Below are 22003 nucleotides of genomic sequence, written 5' to 3' on the forward strand. Positions count from 1 at the left end.
TTTAAATGTCAGAGCATCTTGTTAAAGAGAATTATACTTCATTAAATTCTTTTCACTGTATGTTCTTTGATCTCGTTTCCTCCAGTTTTCTGGTCAAGAACATTTAGCAAGGTTTTTAATGATGTTTCAGTTGAGGTAGAAAAGCTTTTAACAAGTAATGCATAAAATCGCCTATCAATGTTGAGTAAAGAGACGGGAGCATTCTGTATTCTGAAAATTGTTTATTTTCTTTTTTTTCTTTTTTTTTAGAGAAGGGGAGAGGAAGCAGGAGGGGAAAGGTTTGTTTATTTTCTTAAATGGTGCATGAGGCGGGCTCTAATTAGTGCATTGTGAAAATACCATGGGCACGAAAGACAACAAGAACATATTTAAATTTCATGTTATGACAGTCAAAAAACAATGCCTTACAGACGGGCAGTCAGATTCATTGAAGAGCAGATGGAGGTCGGGGCAGCACACGGGGCTGAGCAGGACTGGGAGGCAGCCTGGGATGGTGGAGGCAGTGCCTCTCTTCTGTAACCGAGGGAGGAGGAGGAGGCTGCCAGAGCCCTCCAATAGCAGCAATCTGCGGAAGCACCACTCCTGATGTTATATAAAGGCAGGGAGTCTGTCCAAGGCCGGCTGGAGGAGCGGTGCACACAGTCAGTGAGCTGTGAGCACAGGAGCAGAGCCAGCACCTGCTGTGGACACTGTCCAACGCCACAGCCAAGCAGCAGCCACCCAGGATGTCCAGGCTGCTGAGCAGGGAAGAACACCTGCCATCAGGGCAAATGCCAGATAAAAAAGGAACCTCGCTTTCTCTGGAAGAGCACCTGCAGTGTTGCCTTTAGGCCGCCCCCCTAAGAGTGTGACAGTCATCTTAAACTTGACTTGTTTATCAGTATGTCATTTGGTATCAAATGTTGTCACCTGCTTATCTGTGGGCAGAAGGGGGAGACTGCTGGTTTAGGAACTGGGAGCCCCATAGTGTGATATAATCTTAACTTCCCTGGGCCTCAATCTACCCATCTGTGAAATGGGGACATCTCTGTGGGTCCTCCTCACACCCCAATCTGTGAGTCAGGGCCAAAGGGCAGCCAGGTGTCCCTTAAGTTGAACCAGACCAGTGGCCACATCCCCACAGGTGACCGTGTGCGAGCCTGGGGGTCTCACAGCCTGGCGTCCTGTTTCCCTTCCCCATGAAGGCACCCAGAGATGTGAAGGAACAGCCTCCCTTATTGAGGAGGGGCAGCCTCCTCGCACTTGGGGTGGCCCCTGCTGTGTTGGGTCAGGTGAGAACCCCAGAAGGGCTTAGGTACGTGGGGAGGAGGACAGACGGCAATGGCTTTCACTGGGCCTGTGTGTCTGGGCAGCTGCCCTGCCTCCTGCTGTGTCACCCTTAATTTTCTCACTGGTTTCGCCCATGATGAAAACTTCACACTCCTGACCTGATGCCTGATGTCGCAGGGGGAGGGCAGAGGGCAGGACCACATGAGTCAGACAGAGGGACAAGGCCTCTTGGAGCATCTGACAAGGAGGTTTGTGGGGAAAGCACAGCTCAGTGACTCAGTGAGATGCTTGTAGCGTACCTGTGTTTATCAGCAGAGTTACTCAGAGTGTGGACCGCCACTGCCCACCTTAGAGAACCCGTGCTTAACATCAGAGACTTCGGTGAACTCCCAGATACCCTCAGCAGCAAATGCTGTACATCAAATGCTGTACAGGCCGGCAACCTTTTTCTTGTTCAAAGTTCACATGTGAAATATTTTACACTTGTGTGCCCTGGGGTCTCTGTGGCAACTAGTCCTCTCTGCCATTGTAGTAGGAAGGCAGCCATGGGCAGCAGGGAAGGGGGGACGTGGCTGCGTTCCAAGAAAGTTTATTGAAAAACAGTAGGTGGGTATGTACCCAAAATAATGAAAGCAGGGACACGAGCAAATATTTGTACACAGCAGCATTATTCGCGATAGCCAAGGAGTGGGAGTAATCCAAGTGTCCGTCAACAGATGAATGAATAAACAAAATGTGAGGTATGCAGATAATGGGAGATTAGTCAGCCCTGAAAAGGAAGGAAATTCTGACACATGCTATACACTGATGAAACTTGGAGACATTATGAAACTTGAATGACATAAGCCGGTCACAAAGGAAAAATGTGTGATTCCAGCTTCTTCTGCAGCTGGCTTTGCAAGGGCAGTGCTGGCCGGTGTCCCCTTCTCCCCTGCAGTGGGAGTGGCCCTCCCCAGCCCCTCAACCCTCATGCTAGGCAGGATGTAAGTGTCCAAACAGATGGCGTTCTGGCCACTGCTGCCTTCAGAGGTTGGCCTGGTCAGCATTCTGGGGACCGAGCCTTTCCTGGATCGCTCGTGGAGAACAGTTCACGTCAGCCCAGACCCTGGGGCCTTTGCAAAGGACAGTCATGGTGGCCCAGGGGCAGGGGACTGGATGTCTTGGGGACTGGTCTTCGAGGGGAAAGGTGGCTGCCCCAAGCCTGGCTCAGCTGTTCAAAGGCCCGGTGCTGCCCCGAATGGCTTCCAGGGCCACCCCAACGTGGGCCTGTGAAGGGTCAGCCGTTGCGCAGTTCGTCTGTTTCTTTGCCAGCAAGTTTTATTCAGCTCTTAGTTTCTCCATGTCCTTGACTGGGAACTGACTTGAATGACCAGAGTTAAAAGACCAAAAGTTACATAACATCTCCCAGGGGTGGTGGCAGCTGATAAGCAAACATGTTGATGAAACACTGCTGGAAGTTGAGGCTCCACGATCACCTCTGCTGCTGAGTAATGGCTCTAGTGTGGGTGAGGAGGAACCTTTTGACACATGTGTGGCAATTAACTTCGTTGAAGAAGTGAGCAAGGTGACTTATCTGTAGGACAAAAAATAAAAGTGCTTGTGAGCAAAATAGGGCAGAAATAGTGAGGTTTGTGATGGCAGAAAAATGTCTTGAGGTAGAAAATAAACTGAGAATCAGAATTGCAGAAAACTGTGTATTGAGCACTAACTACCTACCTGCTGGGTCTCTGCTGGCTCTTCCACACACGAATATCTCATTCAAGTCTTGGAGCAATCCTTTCAGGGTGGTGGTTATTCGTCTCATACGGAAACAGAGAGGATAAGCCCTGGCCAGCCAGCAGGAGACCTAGATTTGGCCAAAATCGGAAGCATCCCAGACCCAGAGAGGGGAATGGAGGTGCCAGAGAGAGAATCCCAGCTCCCAGGACCACCACCGTTTGTTGAGTGACCACTAGGTTCTAGGCACGGAACTAGGTTTATTCCTCATGACTGTCTTAGTATTTGATGTTCTGTGGTTGTAAGCAACAGGAACACACTGGAGCAAGCTAAAGAAGAAAAGGCAGCTCCTTATTTCAAGGACAAAGTGATGTCTCCTAAACCAAGAACAAAAGGCAGCCAGGCTGCCAGGATTGCCGGAAAGGAAAACTGCAGGGTGGTAAAGGGGCTGGGAGGCTCTCTCTCTCGGACTCCTTCCTTGTCTTCTTGTGCAAAGATTTGAAAATGGCCATTCACCGCATCCAGGTCCCTCCAGGTCTCCACCTGGGCCAGTCAACTCTATTGAGGTCAGACCATAGCAGACTAAATGGCTGTGATTAAGGTGGGGACAGCCGAGGATTTGTGAGTTGGGTAGACTTTCGTCCTACTTAGCTTTTAGCGGTAAGTAGGTTCATCCCCATTTTACACATAAGGAATTGAGATTCCCACATGTCAAATATTCTTGCCCAAGGTTGCATGGCTGATCTTGGTGGAGGGGTAGAGAGAGTCCAGGCCAATTTATCTGACTCAGAACTCATGTTTGTAATCATCATATAGAACTGCTGTAGAGGACCATTAGTCTTAAATTTACCCTTTAATTGAGCTGGAAAAGAAACCAGGATGGTTTAGCCTGAGAAGATCAACCTGAGTGTCTATATGATATTCAGCCCATCCTTATTTTTTTATTTATTTAATTTATTTATTTTGAGATGGAGTTTCACTCTTGTTACCCAGGCTGGAGTGCAATGGCGCGATCTCGGCTCACCGCAACCTCCGCCTCCTGGCTTCAGGCAATTCTCCTGCCTCAGCCTCCTGAGTAGCTGGGATTACAGGCATGCACCACCATGCCCAACTAATTTTTTTGTATTTTTAGTAGAGACGGGGTTTCACCATGTTGACCAGGATGGTCTCAATCTCTCGACCTCGTGATCCACCCACCTCAGCCCCCCAAAGTTCTGGGATTACAGGTGTGAGCCACCACACCCGGCCCCATCTTTATTTTAAAAGCCCTTTTGGAGGATGGTGATCAACTAGCACTTCTCTACGGCCAAGAAGCGGGCTTCTGAGAGCAATGTCCCCCTGCTCAAGCCGGGTCAGATGGGCAAGTTGGCGCTTCAGTGAGGGCCAGCCCTTCTTGAAGGTCAGAGGCTGGGTCACAAGGCTGCTGCTGGTTCCATCCAGTCCTCAATCTGAAATCTGTCCTGACAAACTGCCCCTGGCAGAAAATTGGGACACCTCGGGGGTTTAGACGTTCTCATCTGACCCTTTCACAAGCCCCAAGCAGATGGATCCACGTGTTTCCTTTGGCTGTCCCATTGCACTTGAGAGCAAGTGTTCATTCTTCGATATTTCAGTTTACCCGAGGGGTAGAGAGGATGGAGTTTGTTTATAAATGAATGTTTTGGTGTAGACCTGACTTGACACCAACTTAGCTACTTCAGGGATGCTTGACCCTAAATGAGCATTCATTTTTGTCTAAAGACCTTGGCCATGATAGTACAAACTTTAAATGATGTTGATTTACCATGAGATGTGGTGGAGTATGGGCTCCATGTGAAATATTACTTAGTGTTGTTTATCTAAAAATGAGTGTCTACATCCACCTTCATGTTTATAAACAGTGGTTACATGCCAGAGATATGAGAAGCACAGGGGAGCATATGTTTCCTCTGGGAGAATGAGCCCCTCAGATAAGGGGGAGATTCTTGTGCGATGGAAGATTTTCAAAGCTGTTCCTGGGACTATAATGGATGGTATTCTGCTTCTTGTCTTGCAGATTGGAAACCTGGAAGATTACTATCATTTTTATCACAGCAAAACGTTTAAAAGATCGACCTTGAGTAGCAGAGGCCCTCACACCTTCCTCAGAATGGACCCCCAGGTACAGAGGGTCAGGATACTTTCCTAAGGGATGGAGGGTTTGGGTCTGTGGTCCTAAAAATGGTGGAGTCTGTGTTTTAATGTGATGCTGGATAGACATGAGTTTTCCACATTCACTTTCGATACAAGACTCATGTAGCTACATATCAGACATCTGAACTAAATCATGTAAGTGAAGCTCTCTCAGCCTTTTAAAATCAAGAAAATACAATAATTCCAGGAGATATACATATGAAGCTTACCCATAAAAAAAAACTCTAGGCAATCAACCCAGCATTTTCATAGTGAAATTAGAGATCAGGCAGATGGATATTTTTGTGGTTGTCATACCACGTATATTGATGGTTACTATGAATTTGAAAACTGAGGCAGTAAGTGTGACTTTTTTCCTTAAAGATTCATGGATCTTCGGTATTAGAACAAATGTAATTTGAAAAGAGGCTAACGTTTTACATTGTAATATAATCTATACCTACTGGGTGGTTGATTATACATCCTTTCTGCATAGACTTGAAATTAATAGTTGGCAAATATCAATCAACAGATACTTGTCAAGATTAAAAATTTAAGATTGCCGACTGAGTTCCTCGGAATGAGCTCGTTCATTCGGCAGGTATTTTGGGGATACCTGCCACGTGGCTGGCTGTGTCCACAGCAGGACCAGTGGAGCTGGCAGTGGGGCTGACAGAAAACGAAGCAGGAAATGGAAAAATCGGTCCTATGTCACAGGGCGATGAGTGTTGAGAAGGAAATGAAATTCACATGAGAAACGGTGGCAGCCCCAACAAGGAACGGAGGTCACAGTTTTAGGTCACAGAAGTCATCTTCTCTTAAAAGTTAACGTATGTGCTAGATGTTTGTTTGGGCTCCCTAGCTCATGCACAAAACTATTTCGGCATTTCCAGGAAATATTTAGAGTAACGTTTTTATGGAAAAATGGGTTGTTGGTGTTGCCCCAAGCCACCTACTTCAGTGACAATCAGGGCAGGAATTGTTTGGGGAGACGCGTTATCCCTGGGCTCTGTACCTGACTTATTCTTCCCTGGGGCATCGCTTTCTGGGGGTTTTGATGTGAAGCACATGAGGAAGTGGTCCCCATGGAGCTCACTCATGGACCTGGGCTATGAAAAGGCAGACTTGTCTTGAATATATTTCTGGATTTGTTGTATAGGCGGATGGATGGATGGATGGATGGATGGATGGATGGATGGATGGATAGACAGGTATGGATAAGTCGAATGAGATGGATATAAAACACTGTGCTCATTTTATTATTCCTTCATAGCAAGGGAAGGAGTTAAGTGTGTAGTAAGGGATGACTGTGCATTTGGGTACTTGACATCCACCATCTCACCCCATCGCGTGGGGCTGAGATTATGTCTACTTGTGCTTACACCATGGAACATGAAGGAATGTTTTTCAAAGGGGCCAGTATATTTAATCCTCTAGGAAGAGAGCCAGATTGTAGTTGCTCATTCCCAAAGAGTGGGGCACTTGTGGAAGTGTGGATCAGCAGAAAACTGAGCAGCAGGGGCCTCTGTACAGCGTGCACAGGCTGGTCCTGGAGGAGAAGGCGTGCGTTCTGTGAGGGCGAGAGACCATCATCTATCATCTTGGAGAAAATTCTAAGCGAGGAAAGAGGTCGATGCAGCAGCCCTCCACACTTCCACTTTAAGCAAGTAATCGGTCCGTCTTGTCAAGAAACATCCTCGCTCTTCAGCCGAAGTCCTTTGAATTGTTGAATTGCTACCACGCGGATAGTCACAATGAAAGCAAGCTGTTTGCATGCAGGAAGCCCCCTCTTAGCATGCTCTGAGAAGAGACAGGCACTGTGGATTTCTTGGTCTTCTTTCCATGGGGCCTTCCCAGAATAAATAAGGCAGATTCTTAATTGTTAGAACTAAGGCAGAGTCAAAATAGGAGCCTTAATCTGTGTTTTGACTACATCCTCTGTTTTTGGTGACTGTGTTTTAAAGCTTTTAAAGGTGCTTAGGTCGACTGCTCATCCCTTCCTTCAAAAAATATTAATGGTGCGCACCTGCTGAGTGCCAGACCCTGTGCCTGAGGGTTGCAGAGCTGCCCAGCAGGTCTCTGTGCTACTGAGTCCCCTGCAAAGTGGGGTGTGGGAGACCCATGGTGAGCAAGGCACACCGAGGCAGCAGAGACAGACTCTGGGGTGGGGGGGAGCCTTGAGGGCCCCTGTACCCTGAGCAGCACCTGAGCTGCCTGACTGACACATTTTAGGTGTGTTCAGGGTCCCATATTCAGTTGGGTCTGAGGGCCAAGCATGCCCAGGCATTAGCCGCCGCTTGACCCCAGCAGAAGGAAGGATGGAGACTTCGTAGGCAAAGGCTACCATAGCAGTTACATTTTTTCGAATAAAAATCTCCTTTTCACGAGCTTCTTAATAAGCTTCTGGCAAAGCTACTATCAATCATCTTGCCAGTAAAGAAAAAAGGAGGAAGGGTAAACAGCCTAGGCATCCCAGGCCTTCCTGGAACCTTCAGGATTGGCTGATGGTGTCTCCCAGTTCTAACTGAATCGTTAGCCCCAGGGAAGGCACACAGACATCTGAACCAATGATGAATTCAGAATCACAACTGAAATACCTCCGTTTAAATTCATCTAGCTTTAATGCAAACCAAATCAATTAGCTGTCAGTCTGACTAATATTTACTCTGCCCAGTCATTACAACTAAGTATTTGGTGAAATTAGCTGTTTCATGTAAGTATTTAGTGTCATCTTTCATTGCAGTGCATCAGAACATTTCCCTACATTGACAAAGCATTTTTCTGATACCTTAACATCTGGAGAGTTGTGTAATTAATATTATTAACAAAGGAAAAGATGATTTAATATTATTCAGAGACTTCGGAATGTGAGGCCGCCATTGTGTTCAAATGACCAAACTGGAAATGAATGTTATGGGCTTATCTGGATAAAGTTCAATCAAATGCAGATGGTATTCCATGTTAATTAGCTCCAGTCCCTGTTACATAAAAGTGCTTTGATAAGTGATGGAATTTCCAGTCCACCCCACGTCACATCAATGCTGATAGAATATACATTTGTTAAAGCAAAACAAAACTCAAGTCGGGGGTCAACAGCAGGACTTTCTGTGTCAAGCAGTTGTGTGCTTACCAGGAAGATACTTACTAGGTACTAGAAGACACTAGGTACTAGAAGATACTTACTAGGTACTAGAAGACACTAGGTACTAGAAGATACTTACTAGGTACTAGAAGACACTAGGTACTAGAAGATACTTACTAGGTACTAGAAGATACTTACTAGGTACTAGAAGACACTAGGTACTAGAAGATACTAGGTACTAGAAGATACTTACTAGGTACTGGAAGACACTAGGTACTAGAAGATACTTACTAGGTACTAGAAGACACTAGGTACTAGAAGATACTTACTAGGTACTGGAAGACACTAGGTACTAGAAGATACTTACTAGGTACTAGAAGACACTAGGTACTAGAAGATACTTACTAGGTACTAGAAGACACTAGGTACTAGAAGATACTTACTAGGTACTAGAAGACACTAGGTACTAGAAGATACTTACTAGGTACTAGAAGATACTTACTAGGTACTAGAAGACACTAGGTACTAGAAGATACTAGGTACTAGAAGATACTTACTAGGTACTGGAAGACACTAGGTACTAGAAGATACTTACTAGGTACTAGAAGACACTAGGTACTAGAAGATACTTACTAGGTACTGGAAGACACTAGGTACTAGAAGATACTTACTAGGTACTAGAAGACACTTGGTACTAGAAGATACTTACTAGGTACTAGAAGGCACTAGGTACTAGAAGATACTTACTAGGTACTAGAAGACACTAGGTACTAGAAGATACGTACTAGGTACTAGAAGATACTAGGTACTAGAAGATACTTACTAGGTACTAGAAGATACTAGGTACTGGAAGACACTAGGTACTAGAAGATACTTACTAGGTACTAGAAGACACTAGGTACTAGAAGATACTAGGTACTAGAAGACACTAGGTACTAGAAGATACTAGGTACTAGAAGACACTAGGTACTAGAAGATACTAGGTACTAGAAGACACTAGGTACTAGAAGATACTAGGTACTAGAAGACACTAGGTACTAGAAGATACTAGGTACTAGAAGACACTAGGTACTAGAAGATACTAGGTACTAGAAGACACTAGGTACTAGAAGATACTAGGTACTAGAAGACACTAGGTACTAGAAGATACTAGGTACTAGAAGACACTAGGTACTAGAAGATACTTACTAGGTACTAGAAGACACTAGGTACTAGAAGATACTTACTAGGAACTAGAAGACACTAGGTGCTAGAAGATACTTACTAGGTACCTTCTTTGCACTGATCCTGTACCAGAATTGTACACTCATTTTCCATGCATTCTTAATCACCTTTACTTGGTTTTGCTTTTTAAGTACTTTGGAAAGTGCCATTTTGCTCAAATGGCTTTGCTACTCAGTCCGATCCTTGGAGGAGCAGCCTGCGTGTTCTCAGCGTGCGGTTACCGCTTGCTGGGTTTCCAGGGCTGTCATTTAAGCAAACTGAGAGCATTTGTTTTTAACTTGTTCTTTTGCCAAAAGTCTGGAGAAGGGTGGATATTACAGAAGCATCGACCAATCACTGAAAGGGCTCACAGATTTTTTTAAAGTTACTTGTTCTGATTATGTTCCAAGCTGGCTTATAGTTCGTCGTTGCTGCCTGTGTCTTCCAGACCTTACATTTTAGCGTGATGACTTGGGTTCAGCCCTTTCCTTCCCTGCAGATCTCAGCCAGATTGGGGATGGAAATGGAAGGGAAAAGATGTTCCGAGGGAGCTTTGGTGGCTCCTTCCAGGGCCGTAGGAGGCTTCGGTTTGATGCTTCGCTTCAGTGCTTTAAAGCTCAGAAGTTGCAACGTGACTGCAAGGACCAGAGAAGGCGCTCTGTTTTGTAGGATGGGACTTTGCCCCCAGAGTTTAATCAAAGCTCGGGTTTCCTTCCAGCAGTGATGCAATGTTGAAGCACATCTTTCCATTAACTACAGATGGAATTTTATCTGACAGTTTTGTGTGCTGGAGCAATTCAAAGTGCAAACAAACAGAAAGTTCCTGACGAGAGCACATAGACAGTAAGTGACCACATTGGTCTCAGGGGTTGATGAACCGGCTGAGGGCGGGGCCAGGCAGCTGCCCAGGGCCCAGCAGATTTGCCCATGTGCGGATGGTGGGCTGCTCCCCCATGAGGGTGATCAAATGACAGTGACAAGCTGGCTGTTCACATTTTCAGCACCACCCAGCTGGTTTTAGTGGCATGGCTCCTAGGAATTGGTAAAAAGTCTGAATTTGGGCAGGTGCGGTGGCTCACACCTATAATCCCAGCACTTTGGGAGGCCAAGGTGGGTGGATCACCTGAGGTCAGGAGATCAAGACCAGCCCGGCCAACGTGGTTAAACCCCGTCTCTACTAAAAGTACAAAAATTAGCTGGGCATGGCAGCACGCGCCTGTAATCCCAGCTACTTGGGAGGCTGAGGCAGAATAATTGCTTGAACCCGGCAGGCGGCGGTTGCAGTGAGCCGAGATCATGCCATTGCACTCCAGCCTGGGTGACAAGAGCGAGACTCTGTCTCAAAAAAAAAAAGTTCGAATTTGTAACTGCACTTTAAAAGACAGCGTTTTATTCTTTCACCTGCACGTTCAAACCTTCCACTTAGATGTCTCAAAGACAACTCAAAGTCAGCCTGTCCCAAACCCAGCTCACTCTCTCTGGCCCTAGTCTGTCTCGGAGGGAAGCACCCATCCGTGTTGCACTGCAGAACCGAACCGGCAGCCTCTCCTTCTCCCCTGCACTTGCTCCACCTCCTGGACAGCCTGGCCCTGTCATGTCCCGTGTCTCCTGCCCTAGGCCCAGTTCCTGTCACTTCTCACCTGCACCACTGTACTGCCCTCCTTGCAGCTGAATGTGGGTATCCTTGCCCCCTCCAGGCACCTCCCACGCTCCTGAGGGATCCTCTGAAATACATGCCTGATGGTGCCACAAAGCTGTATCCCCACTTCCCAAACCCTCCTTGTCCTGGCCTCTGGTGCGCCCTGAATCCGAGCCACCGCTGGCCTTTGAAGTCCCCCTCAGACAACTTTCGCTCTTTTTTCCTCTGCAGAGCTTTTGCACAGCCTGCGCCCCACCTTCCCCCGCTGTCGCTCTCTTCCCCATCTTTCCCTCTGGTCTCCGACATCCCTGCCCCCAGGAAGCCTGCTCAGAGGCTGCAGGCTTGGCCTGCTCTTCTAGCACGTTTGTATTCTAGATCAGGCCCCCAGAGTAGGGGTACACAGAGTATTGAGAACGATGACTAGTTCAGTTTATTTGGGATCTGTCAGGCACAGAGTCAGAGCCGGCACGGGAGTTGTAGGTGGTTCCGGAGGGGCCTGGATCGTCAGGCCTGGGAGGGCGTTCGGTATTCCAGACCAGAGGAGAGGCGACGGGCAGCGACCTGCCCCTGCTCTGCGGATGCATCGGGAGAGAGGAACTTGGAGTTCAAAGTGCGCAAGCCCATCTCTTGCCAATGCGATAGGAAGTTTTCGAGGGCCAAGGCTGCATATCATTTGTTTTTACTCCCTCAGAAGTCCGGCAGCTCCCCATTAAACAGCAGACAATGCTTAGTGAAGCGTATCTCAAGTTCTACTGATTGGGCTCACATAAGCAAGTTACACGTAACATAAGCCACTTCTTTCTATGTAAATACTTCAGAAGTAAATTCTGACCCACCTTGGCTGAATTACGGAAAAACCCTACTTATGGTTTGAATCGACAAAGCTGTATCCTGTATTGCAGGAGCTAAAATAACAGAGGTACTGACGGTGCCTGGAGAGGAGACGCGTTGGGCAGCGTCGGACTCCATAGATTGTTAGTCTCTGCCGGGGCGGTTATATCAGAGTCCCACAGGCTTGGGGGCTTCAAGCACGGAAATGTATTGTCTCACGGTTAGCACGGTCGGAAGACTGAGATTACAGCACTGGCCGGGCTGCTTTCTTCTGAGGTCTCTCGCACGTAGCTGACTCCTGCTGCATCCTCACGTGGCTGTTCCTCTCTGTGAGTGTCTCCGTCCTCATCTCCTCTTCTCATAGGACACTGGTTGACGGGAATTGAGATCTAAGCGTCATAGACTATTGAGTGCACAGGAGAAATGCTTGAACCCGGGAGGTGGAGGTTGCAGTGAGCCAAGATCGTGCCACTGCACTCCAGCCTGGGCAACAGAGCAAGACTCCATCTCAAAAAAAAAAACCACCAATGGAATATGACCTCATATTAATGTAATTACCTCTTTAGAGTTCTTATCTCCCATTACAGTCACATTCTGAGCTACCAGGGGTTAAGATCTCAGCATAAGAATGTAGGGGTTCACAGGTCAGCCCCTAACAATAGGTGAAGCTAGGCTCTGGCTGCCTGTTTTGTCAGTAGCAGAGGTGGGTGACAGGCAGTAGGAAGAGGGCACCTTCTGTCCCCTTTCAGCAAAAAAAAGAACTTATAAATGAATAGCTTTACATTCCCAAAGAGCTTTCACACCCATTGTCCCATGAGTGAAAGGAGTGAGCTTTCACTCCTTGACTGCCCAGGCCATCAGCAGAGTGAGGACTTCCCTCTCTCATGACTGTTAAGCCCGGGTCTTCTAGCACCCTTAGTTCAACTCTGATGGAAAGAATTCAAGAAATAGTGGCCAGGCGCAGTGGCTCATGCCTAAAATCCCAGCACTTTGGGAGGCCGAGGCAGGTAGATCACAAGGTTAGGAGTTCAAGACCAGCCTGGCCAATATGGTGAAACCCCATCTCTACTAAAAATACAAAAATTAGTCTGGTGTGGTGGTGGGTGCCTGTAGTCCCAGCTACTCTGGAGGCTGAAGCAGGAGAATCGCTTGGACCCAGGAGGTGGAGGTTGCAGTGAGCTGAGATCTCCAGCCTGGGCAACAGAGCGAGACTCCATCTCAAAAAAAAAAAAAAGAAAGAAAGAAAGAAAAAAAAGAAAAAAGAAATGGTCTCTACCCTGTTACAGTTATGGTTGCCGGTGAGGAAGTGGGGAAGAAGCTGGGCTGGCAGCTGCCTGGATGGCACAGGAGGTGGTGGTGGGGTGGCTTTCTAGGCTGAGTTAGAATGTCTTTTATTCTTCTGTTCCTCCTCCCCCTCCTCTACTGCCCAGGCCTACTCACCGGTTCCCGCTGTGCAGTTGCCATGGCAGCCTGGCATTCCCAGGCCCCACCCCAAGGTGAGCCAGTGCAGCGCCACAGGTGGCCCTGGGCATCTTACTGTGATGGGCTCTCACGAAACTGTTTAATCAGATCTCATTTGTGGCGATGGTCCCCTTCCCCTCCTGAAGATGACAGCGCAATACCAATCCCTCACTCAGGAAAAACTTTGCTCTGCTTTCTGCCTCTGTCAGTCTAGCTTGGTTTTTAGCCATTTGGGGGATTTGGGGGGGATCACAGGCCCCTTTGAAATGCTGATGAAAGTTGTGGGCCCTCTCGCTCTCCAGAGGAAAAAAGAAACCATGCTCATGCCGGCACCACTTTGCATACGGTTCTAGGGTTCCTAGGGAGCCTAGCCTTCCACTCCTTGAGGGGCTGTGGGATCCAGGGCAAGAGGGCCCCAGCGTGGCGCGTTCATCCTTGCCTGTCCGTAAGAGGAGGGCCATGTTGCACATTATACAGTGACAGGCACTTACCAGGGAGTGGGAAGTTGCTTTGTTTAATTCACCACTCAGCTCTTTGGTTGGTTGGATGTTGGCCCAGGAAGGTCCACAGAGCAGTCAAAGTTGATGGGAACCAAGATCTACGCATCGCAGACTTGAGTGCAGAAGCTCTCAGAGAGGGCCCAGTCCCAGCCCCCCACTTTACGGTTTGGAGGTGGAGGCCCAGGCAGGGTGCCCTCCTCCCACACAGAGAGAGTAACAGGTCTGTTTTCTTCGGTGCTCTGATGGTTCTCTCCTGGAGGAGGCTTTAGAGTTTGGTGGCTCCTGGGTGCTGAGGTCTGGCCTCTGACTCCTCCCCTGATGTGTCCTGGTGGCCTGCAGTCCCCTTGTTCTTTCACGGTTATGGAATAAAGTAGCCTTCTCTTTGATGAAACCAAGGAGAAAAGAAAGAACTGGCCAAGCGGTCTTCCTTTTGGCTACAACTCTGCAGAACCTGTGTGAACCAAGCGTCCACAGCCCCTCGGGTGGGTATTTAAGGAAGCTCAGCAGCTGGTTCCCTTGATGCTGTGTGGGACCCATGGGGGAGGGTCTCTGTGTATGCCCTTTGTGGCTTTCACTCCATCTGAGAGCAAAGACTCTGAAGCCCCTCTGTAGGACTCTCCAATCCCAAGAACTTCTGGGGCCCTTCCTGAGCCACACCTGGGCCCCCTCTGAACAGGCGAAGGCTTGGAGTTAGGGCGGAGGGACTTGGTGGCTTTGGGGGGGAAGGGCAAGTGGGAGGGATTTCATGCTGTCTTTGGTGACGCTGGCTCATGAGTGAAAGTTTCAGAACACCCGCCCCTGTCCCTTGCCACAGCCCGGACTGATGTGTCAGCAAGCTTCTGTACCGCAGGGAAGGAGAGGTGGCCAAGGCTGCCCATAGCTGCTCCCTGAAAGGACGCTTGGGCAGTGAGCGCAACTCAGCCATGGGCAGCCTATTTACTGCAACCTGGGCAGGGCCCCCTCCTGGGTCTCTGCTTGTTTATGTTTCCCTTTAGGAACCTCCTTAGATTTTACCTCGTCTTATCAACAGAGGGACAGTCAACCAGTCAACGGATGCCTCTTTGGGATGTGACTTCTCAGGAAGAAAGCTGGAGGAAGCACACACTGCAGAAGAAGGTGTTGCTGTGCACTTGTCTTGAGAAGATGATGAAATCCTCTTCATGATTAGAACTCCCTGCCCAGGAGTGTCACTTGTCTATAAGGATGCTGCATGTTTCGCAGGAAACATACATTTGGAAAATAGATAAAAGGAAAAAGATCAGAGTGAAGTTCTGTCTTCAAAATAAGACTTTAAAGAAATCAAGACACTTGATATGGATTTGCAGAGAAAGATGATCTGTTTGGGCCAGAAGTGGGATTTGGCAACCTGCGCCTTTTCCCCAAATCACTTACAGTTGATCTTCCACAAAAGAGTCAACAGAGGTCATCTAGCAGTCGTTAAGACCTAATCACATTTTCATTCTTGCTTCTTTTCTTTTTTTGAGACAGAGTCTCAGTCTGTCACCCAGGCTGGAGTGCAGTGGTGCAGTCTCTGCTCACGGCAACCTGTGAGGCTTGCTTCCATTTGATGGGAGAGCTGGAGTTTCACTTGCTTGGTTTGGGGCTGATGGCCTACCACTGACCTCCACAGAGTGTCCATGTGGCTCCTGCTTCCACCCCGAGGGGGCATTGAAGGCAGAGGGCTTTGCATCCCAGCTAGGGAGGGGAGGGCATGGGAGGGGAGGGGAGGGGGAGGCACTTCAGTCCTGGCTGGGGACCAGGTGTGTTCATGCTCATCTTCCCAGCATCCAGCGCCTGGCACACAGGAAGACTCAGTGCACTTTTGTTGAGTGAGCAACAGAATAAGTGACCCCAGGATGCCTGCTCTCCAGAGACATCGAGAAAGGTGAACATGGAAAATGGCTTCCTGTTTGTGACTGGTAGGAAGTGGGATCTGGGATCCCCTGTGCTGTCCCGGAGCTGGGTGAGAAGCAGGGGAGTGACTGGAGCCCAGAGGAAGGGACAGAGTGGCTGCTGGCCGAATCAGCCTCTGCGACCACGCAGTCTGCCTGCATCGCACCTCCGCAGAGAAGCCCCCGTGCCTGGTCAGTCGTCTGTTGTACAGGATTCAGTTCCATTGGCCTGACAGCACCTCACTTGCCATCAGAGCCTTTCAGTGAGCAGGTCTGTTAGCAGAGAGGGCCGCCCCTGGAACCACGCCAGAGAGAGAGTCTCCCAAACTGTCCTGCGGACCTCATGCTATCATGGACCTGCTCAGAACTGTGTGCCAGTGTTGTGGGTTTTGCCCAGAGCCCAGCAGGGGCCAGGGACTGTGATACCCAGGCTTTTCTACCCTGCTGAGGAACGCTCTTGTGACTGCTGGCTCCACGCTTTCCCACGTCTCCCCGCTGATTAGCGGGCCGTCGTCCACTTGGGCTTGAAAGGGCAGAGTGTGCCTCTTCCTCTGACTAGAAGAGTGGCCTGGTGGGCACAGTCGGAAGGCGCCGGATGTTGTCAGAACGGGAAGCGAGTCCCGGGCCCCTTAGCACAAATAGTGCTTAGCCTGGCAGGAGGGGCGGAATGTTCCCAGGAGCTTTGGGCTGCGCAGGAGCTGTGTACCACTGTATTTTATAACAGGGTGCTTAACGGATTATGAAATATTGTTTGCGGCATCGTATACCACGTAAAAGCTTTCTAGTTCAGGCAGTAATATATGGGGACATTGCAAAATGCCATCAGCAGGTGTTAGGAGCAAAATATCTCATTTTGTAGTTTTATTTTCTGGGGAAGTATCTATCAGCGGCCATTGTAAATTATCTAGGACTTGGTGCTGAGGACTTTTTAAGTGTCTAACCTGAAATTGATTTTGAGCCCTTTGTGGTGTTGCTAAGGTGTCTGGTGTGCTGGTGTTTTATAGATGAATCACATCGGGGGGTGGGACGGGCTGGGATGCCTCTCTCCCAGCATTCCGCCCTGTACACCAGGGATGCCTTAGAGATCAACCCCAGCCCTAAACGTGAGCTGTGTATGCAGGTGCTCAGCTCTCCTCGCTCAGGACAGTGTGGGGAGGCCGAGACTTAGGGAGGAGGGAGGGAAACCACCCCTTTGCCTTGGGTACCTTCACTCCCTGCCCACTCAGCCTCAGGCAGCTCTGTTCTAACCTCTAGCACGACCCTGGGTCGCCAGCCTTGGGTCACCTTGGGCCCCTCCCCCTCGTCTTCTATCCTCCCCTTACCCTAGCTGCCTCCTCCAGGAAGCCTCCCCTGTTTGGAGCTCACATCATACTCTGCTTGGTGGGATCCCCTGACTGTAGTGCAGACTCCTCCAGAGAAGGGCCCCGGCGCCCATCCTTATCCTGCCTGTCTCAGACCCCAGAGCCAGGCTGAACCCCAGCTTTGAGCATTACTCAGGCAGGTGGAGCTGCCATGGCAAGACCAAAGAAAACATTCCCACTCAGGGCCCTATGAAGTCTCTACCCCAAGATCCTTTTAAAATGAAAAAGCATTTCCAGCTTGAAAAGAATGTGTACATAGGATGGTAAGAGCCGGTGTGCTCCAGGCACTGTCCCAAGGGCTTGATACGTGTTGTTCGTATATTAACCCCGTGGCAACCCATGACTGTTCCCCTTGTGTGGGTGGACACCACCCCGAGGCCACAGGTGTCCACTGCTGGCTCTAGGTCACACAGCTGGTGAGCGCGAGGCTGGGTTTCAGTGCAGATGGCCCGGTGCCTGGATCCTCGCTCTTAAATATCAGTGATATAGCCTGGTGAATTCTTTTCCTTGATCATGAGAGCAGATCGTGCTGACTGAAAGGCATTTATGAAATCCTGAAAGTAATTAAAAAATTCGAAATCTGCAGTAACATCACCACTCCGGAACTGATGTTACTACTATTTGCTGTATTCCTTTCTAGGTTGTTTTCTCTGTGCGTGTTTCAGTGCCCTGTTCCTGGTGGCTGCCAAATATTCCAGCGTGTGGCTTATCATACTTACCTATGTCCTTACTGTAAAGCAAATTCCAATACCAATTTGACCAAATGCTTTCTTTCCTCATTGCTTTCCCATGTATGTGTTTCCGTCTTCTTTAGGACAAAGGTCGCCTGAGAATTTATTGGCAACTTCACAAGGCTGGCTTCCTTTCTTCCCTCTCTCCCCTACCCTCTTCTTCTCTTTCTGTCTCTCTCTCTTTCTCTTTCGATAAGGTCTTGCTGTGTCGCCCAGACTGGAGTGCAGTGGCACAATCATGGCTCACTGCAGCCTTGATTTCCCAGGCTCAAGCAATCCTTCCACCTCAGCCTCTTGAGTAGCTGGGACTACACGCCTGCACCACCATGCCCGGCTGGATTTTGTATTTTTTTTCTAGAGACGGGGTTTTGCCGTGTAGCCCAAGCTGGTCTCGAACTCCTGGGCTCAAGCAATCTTCCTGCCTCGGCCTCCCAAGGTGCTGGGATTAAACATGTGAGCACAAAATCTATCAGAGTGGCGTTACTTCTTCCTCTGTATACGCAAACAAGTTCTCATCTTTCAAATGTAGTCCCTCTGAAGTGAAAATGTCCCCCGGAACTTACCATCTAAAATATCTACAGCCAGGCGCGGTGGCTCAAGCCTGTAATCCCAGCACTTTGGGAGGCCGAGGCGGGTGGATCACGAGGTCAAGAGATCAAGACCATCCTGGTCAACATGGTGAAATCCTGTCTCTACTGAAAATACAAAAAATTAGCTGGACATGGTGGTGCGTGCCTGTAATCCCAGCTACTCAGGAGGCTGAGGCAGGAGAATTGCCTGAACCCAGGAGGCGGAGGTTGTAGTGAGCCGAGATCGCGCCATTGCACTGCAGCCTGGGTAACAAGAGCAAAACTCCGTCTCAAAAAAAAAAAAAGAATAAAATATCCACTATGACACAGATATTCATGCACAAGGAAGCCTGTAGCACCTGCAAAGGGGCTACATAAAAACAGAAAATCATTTTTAATATAAACAGTGGTTGCATTTCTTCTGGTAGGTGAAATGGCTGCAGCAACAAGAAGTGAAACGAAGGGTGAAGAGACAGGTGCGAAGTGACCCGCAGGCCTTTTATTTCAACGACCCCATTTGGTCCAACATGTGGTACCTGGTGAGTAGGACAGGACCTCTCTCCACCCCGGGACACTTGCACTGCCAGGTCTCTGAAATGGGTTCATCTCTCCCCAGTGAAAGTAAATTTGAACAACTCCAGACAGACACACTTGACCTTGAGGGTGTAAAATCCCGACTTCAAGGCTGTGCAGCATCAGGTTTCTGGTGGATTTTTTCTGAAATGATGTGCACACCTGGGGGTGGGGGCTCTTTGAGAAGGGAAGCCATTTGATACAGGCTGTGCGACTGTATGTCAAAGCGCAGCACCTGGACAGAGCTCCTGCTGGCAGTCGGTGCCCTGGGAAAATGGCAGATCGCAGGTGCAGAAAAGGCAAGGGAGCCCTTCATATGATTCTGGAGCTGAGTGGGAAGGAGGATCTCTGCTGTCCAAGGCAGGGATAGGCGTTCCTTCCTTATATACTCGATAGCCTAAGCGCCTCCCCTTGGGGGTGCACCGTGTGGCCCATGTCAGGGGGACTTGTTGTCTTCTGTGCTTACAGCATTGCGGCGACAAGAACAGTCGCTGCCGGTCGGAAATGAACGTCCAGGCAGCATGGAAGAGGGGCTACACAGGAAAGAACGTGGTGGTCACCATCCTCGATGATGGCATAGAGAGGAATCACCCTGACCTGGCCCCAAATTATGTAAGTCAATCCTCGGAAATGACATGCAAATATATTCAATGTGCTAGTCATTAAATAAATGCAAGTTTAAAAACAGTAAGGTCCCATTCTCCCCAACCCCCATTAGGGTGGGCAGTAAAGAAAACTATGCTGTAGGCCGGGCGCGGTGGCTCATGCCTGTAATCCCAGCACTTTGGGAGGCCAAGGCGGGCGGATCACAAGGTCAGAAGTTCGAGACCAGCCTGGTCAACATGGTGAAACTCCGTCTCTACTAAAAATACAAAAATTAGCTGGGCATGGTGGCACGTGCCTGTAATCCCAGGTACTCAGGGGACTGAGGCAGGAGAATTGCTTGAACCCAGGAGGCAGAGGTTGCAGTGAGCCGAGATTGCGCCACTGCACTCCAGCCTGGGTAACAAGGGCGAGACTCTGTCTCAAAAAAAAAAAAAAAAAAAGAAAGAAAGAATGAAAACTATGCTGTAGAGAATTAGGAAAATAAATATTCTGCTACCTGCTACCATCCTGGTGCCAGGGACAAGGGTTTTGCAGAGGGATTCATCCACATGCTTGCAGAGTCACATATACCTTTAGGAATGGAGCCTAAAGAATGAAGAAATGCATGCAGGGAGATCGTCAGCATGCAGATACTAGCAACACGAACAGTGACAGGGCAAAAGCATGGGCTCTAGGCCCAGTGTGCCTGGGTTCCTATCCTGGGTCTGCAAATGATTACATCTGAGATCTTGAGTAAGTTATTTAACTTCCCTGTGCCTCAGTGTCACCATCTGTAAAATGGGTCCATAAGAGGACTACTCGCTCATAGAGTTATCGTAAGGACTCAGTTCACAAATGTAAGGAAGCAAGCTTGGCATATAGTGAATACGATAGATGCATGAAATAAATGCTCGAAGGACCTGGACACCTACCAGTGATTAAGTCGACCATATTGTATTCATCTGACAGATCATTATGCAGCCCTTAGAAATGAATTTTGCAGACTATGTCAGCAGCACTGGAAAGCTGTTATACATTTTAAAAGGAGGATATAAAGCGATAGGAATGCCATTATTACAGTCATATAAACAAAAGCGGGGATACGCGTTGAAAATAGAAAATGAAGGAAATCCCGACACACCTGGCAGCATGGATAAACCTTGGACATATGTGAAGTGAAATAAGCCAGTCACAAAAGGACAACGACTGCATGATTCCACTTACACCAGTGACTTAGAGAAGCCAAAATCGTAGACAACAAAGTGGAATGGGAGTTGCCAGGCCCTGGGAGAGAGGGACGGGGAGTGAGTGTTGAGTGGGTGTGGACTTCTGCAGCTTGGAAGAGTCCTGGAGGTGGGTGGTGGCGATGGTCGCCCAGCGCTGTGAATGCACTTAATGCCACTCAGCTGCACGCTTGAGAATGGTTAAGATGGTGTATTTTCTGTCGTGTGTGTTTGACCACGATAAAAACATGTGCGAGATGCTAGCTCTGGTAAGAGAGGAACCCTGTGTGTGGTTCTCTGTTTGCCTATGGAATGTAAAATCCATTTAAAACAGAGCTGGCCAGGTGAGGTGGCTCACGCCTGTAATCCCAGCACTTTGGGAGGCCGAGGCGGGCGGATCACAGGGTCAGAAGTTCGAGACCAGCCTGGCTAACATAGTGAAACTCCGTCTCTAATAAAAATACAAAAAAATGTAGCCGGGTGTGGTGGTGTGCCCCTGTAATCCCAGCTACTCAGGAGGCTGAGGCAGGAGAATTGCTTGAACCCAGGAGGCAGAGGTTGCAGTGAGCTGAGATCGCACCATTGCACTCCAGCCCAGGCCACAGTGTGAGACTTTGTCTCAAAAATAAATAAATAAAAAATAAATAAAAATAGAAATAATAAAAAATAAAATAATAGAAAAAAATAATAATAAAATAAAAAATAAATAAATAAAAATAAAACAGAGCTGTCATATGCCTCGCTATTTCTCCTCACTCACCAAGATTCCATTTCTTAGGATTCCTACGCCAGCTACGACGTCAACGGTAATGATTATGACCCATCTCCACGATATGATGCCAGCAATGAAAATAAGTACGTCACCTCGCCTCCTCTCCCCAGCTTCTCTTCCCCTTCCTGCAGAGTCGCTTTGAATGTGTATGCGAGGGAGCTGGGGAGGCGACGGCTGCCAGCACATCCTCCCTGCCTGGGCGCGAAGGCAGGCTTGTCCAGGAGTCACGGCCATGCCAGGCACCGCCCTTCAGGCGTGGGCAGCTTCCATGGAGTTAGCCTGTTCCTCCGGGGCGTCACCACTACCGGGCCACTAGCAATGGGTGTTTGACAGACATTGTTTCTATTTCCAACTTCCTTGGACTATTTTAAAAGAGGAACCCTTAAGTCTAGTAGTCTCTGTGAATGACGTGCTGTGTGAAGACAGGAGTTTGGTCTATTCAAGC

At 48.6% G+C, this 22003-nt stretch overlaps 1 protein-coding gene across 4 annotated transcripts in view; it reads left to right on the plus strand.

Annotated features, from left to right (window-relative positions):
* Positions 1 to 22003, plus strand: part of PCSK6 (proprotein convertase subtilisin/kexin type 6) — a 193647-nt gene that overhangs the window by 43227 nt on the left and 128417 nt on the right. For all 4 annotated transcript variants that reach the window (XM_035303681.3, XM_035303682.3, XM_035303684.3 and 1 more), the window contains exons 2-5: positions 5021 to 5125; positions 18834 to 18944; positions 19447 to 19590; positions 21565 to 21641. In XM_035303681.3, coding sequence (XP_035159572.2) covers positions 5021 to 5125; positions 18834 to 18944; positions 19447 to 19590; positions 21565 to 21641 — 437 coding nt within the window. The remainder of the gene's footprint in view (positions 1 to 5020; positions 5126 to 18833; positions 18945 to 19446; positions 19591 to 21564; positions 21642 to 22003) is intronic.

The sequence above is a fragment of the Callithrix jacchus genome, chromosome 6 (genome assembly GCF_049354715.1).
Source record: "Callithrix jacchus isolate 240 chromosome 6, calJac240_pri, whole genome shotgun sequence".
NCBI lineage: Eukaryota > Metazoa > Chordata > Mammalia > Primates > Cebidae > Callithrix > Callithrix jacchus.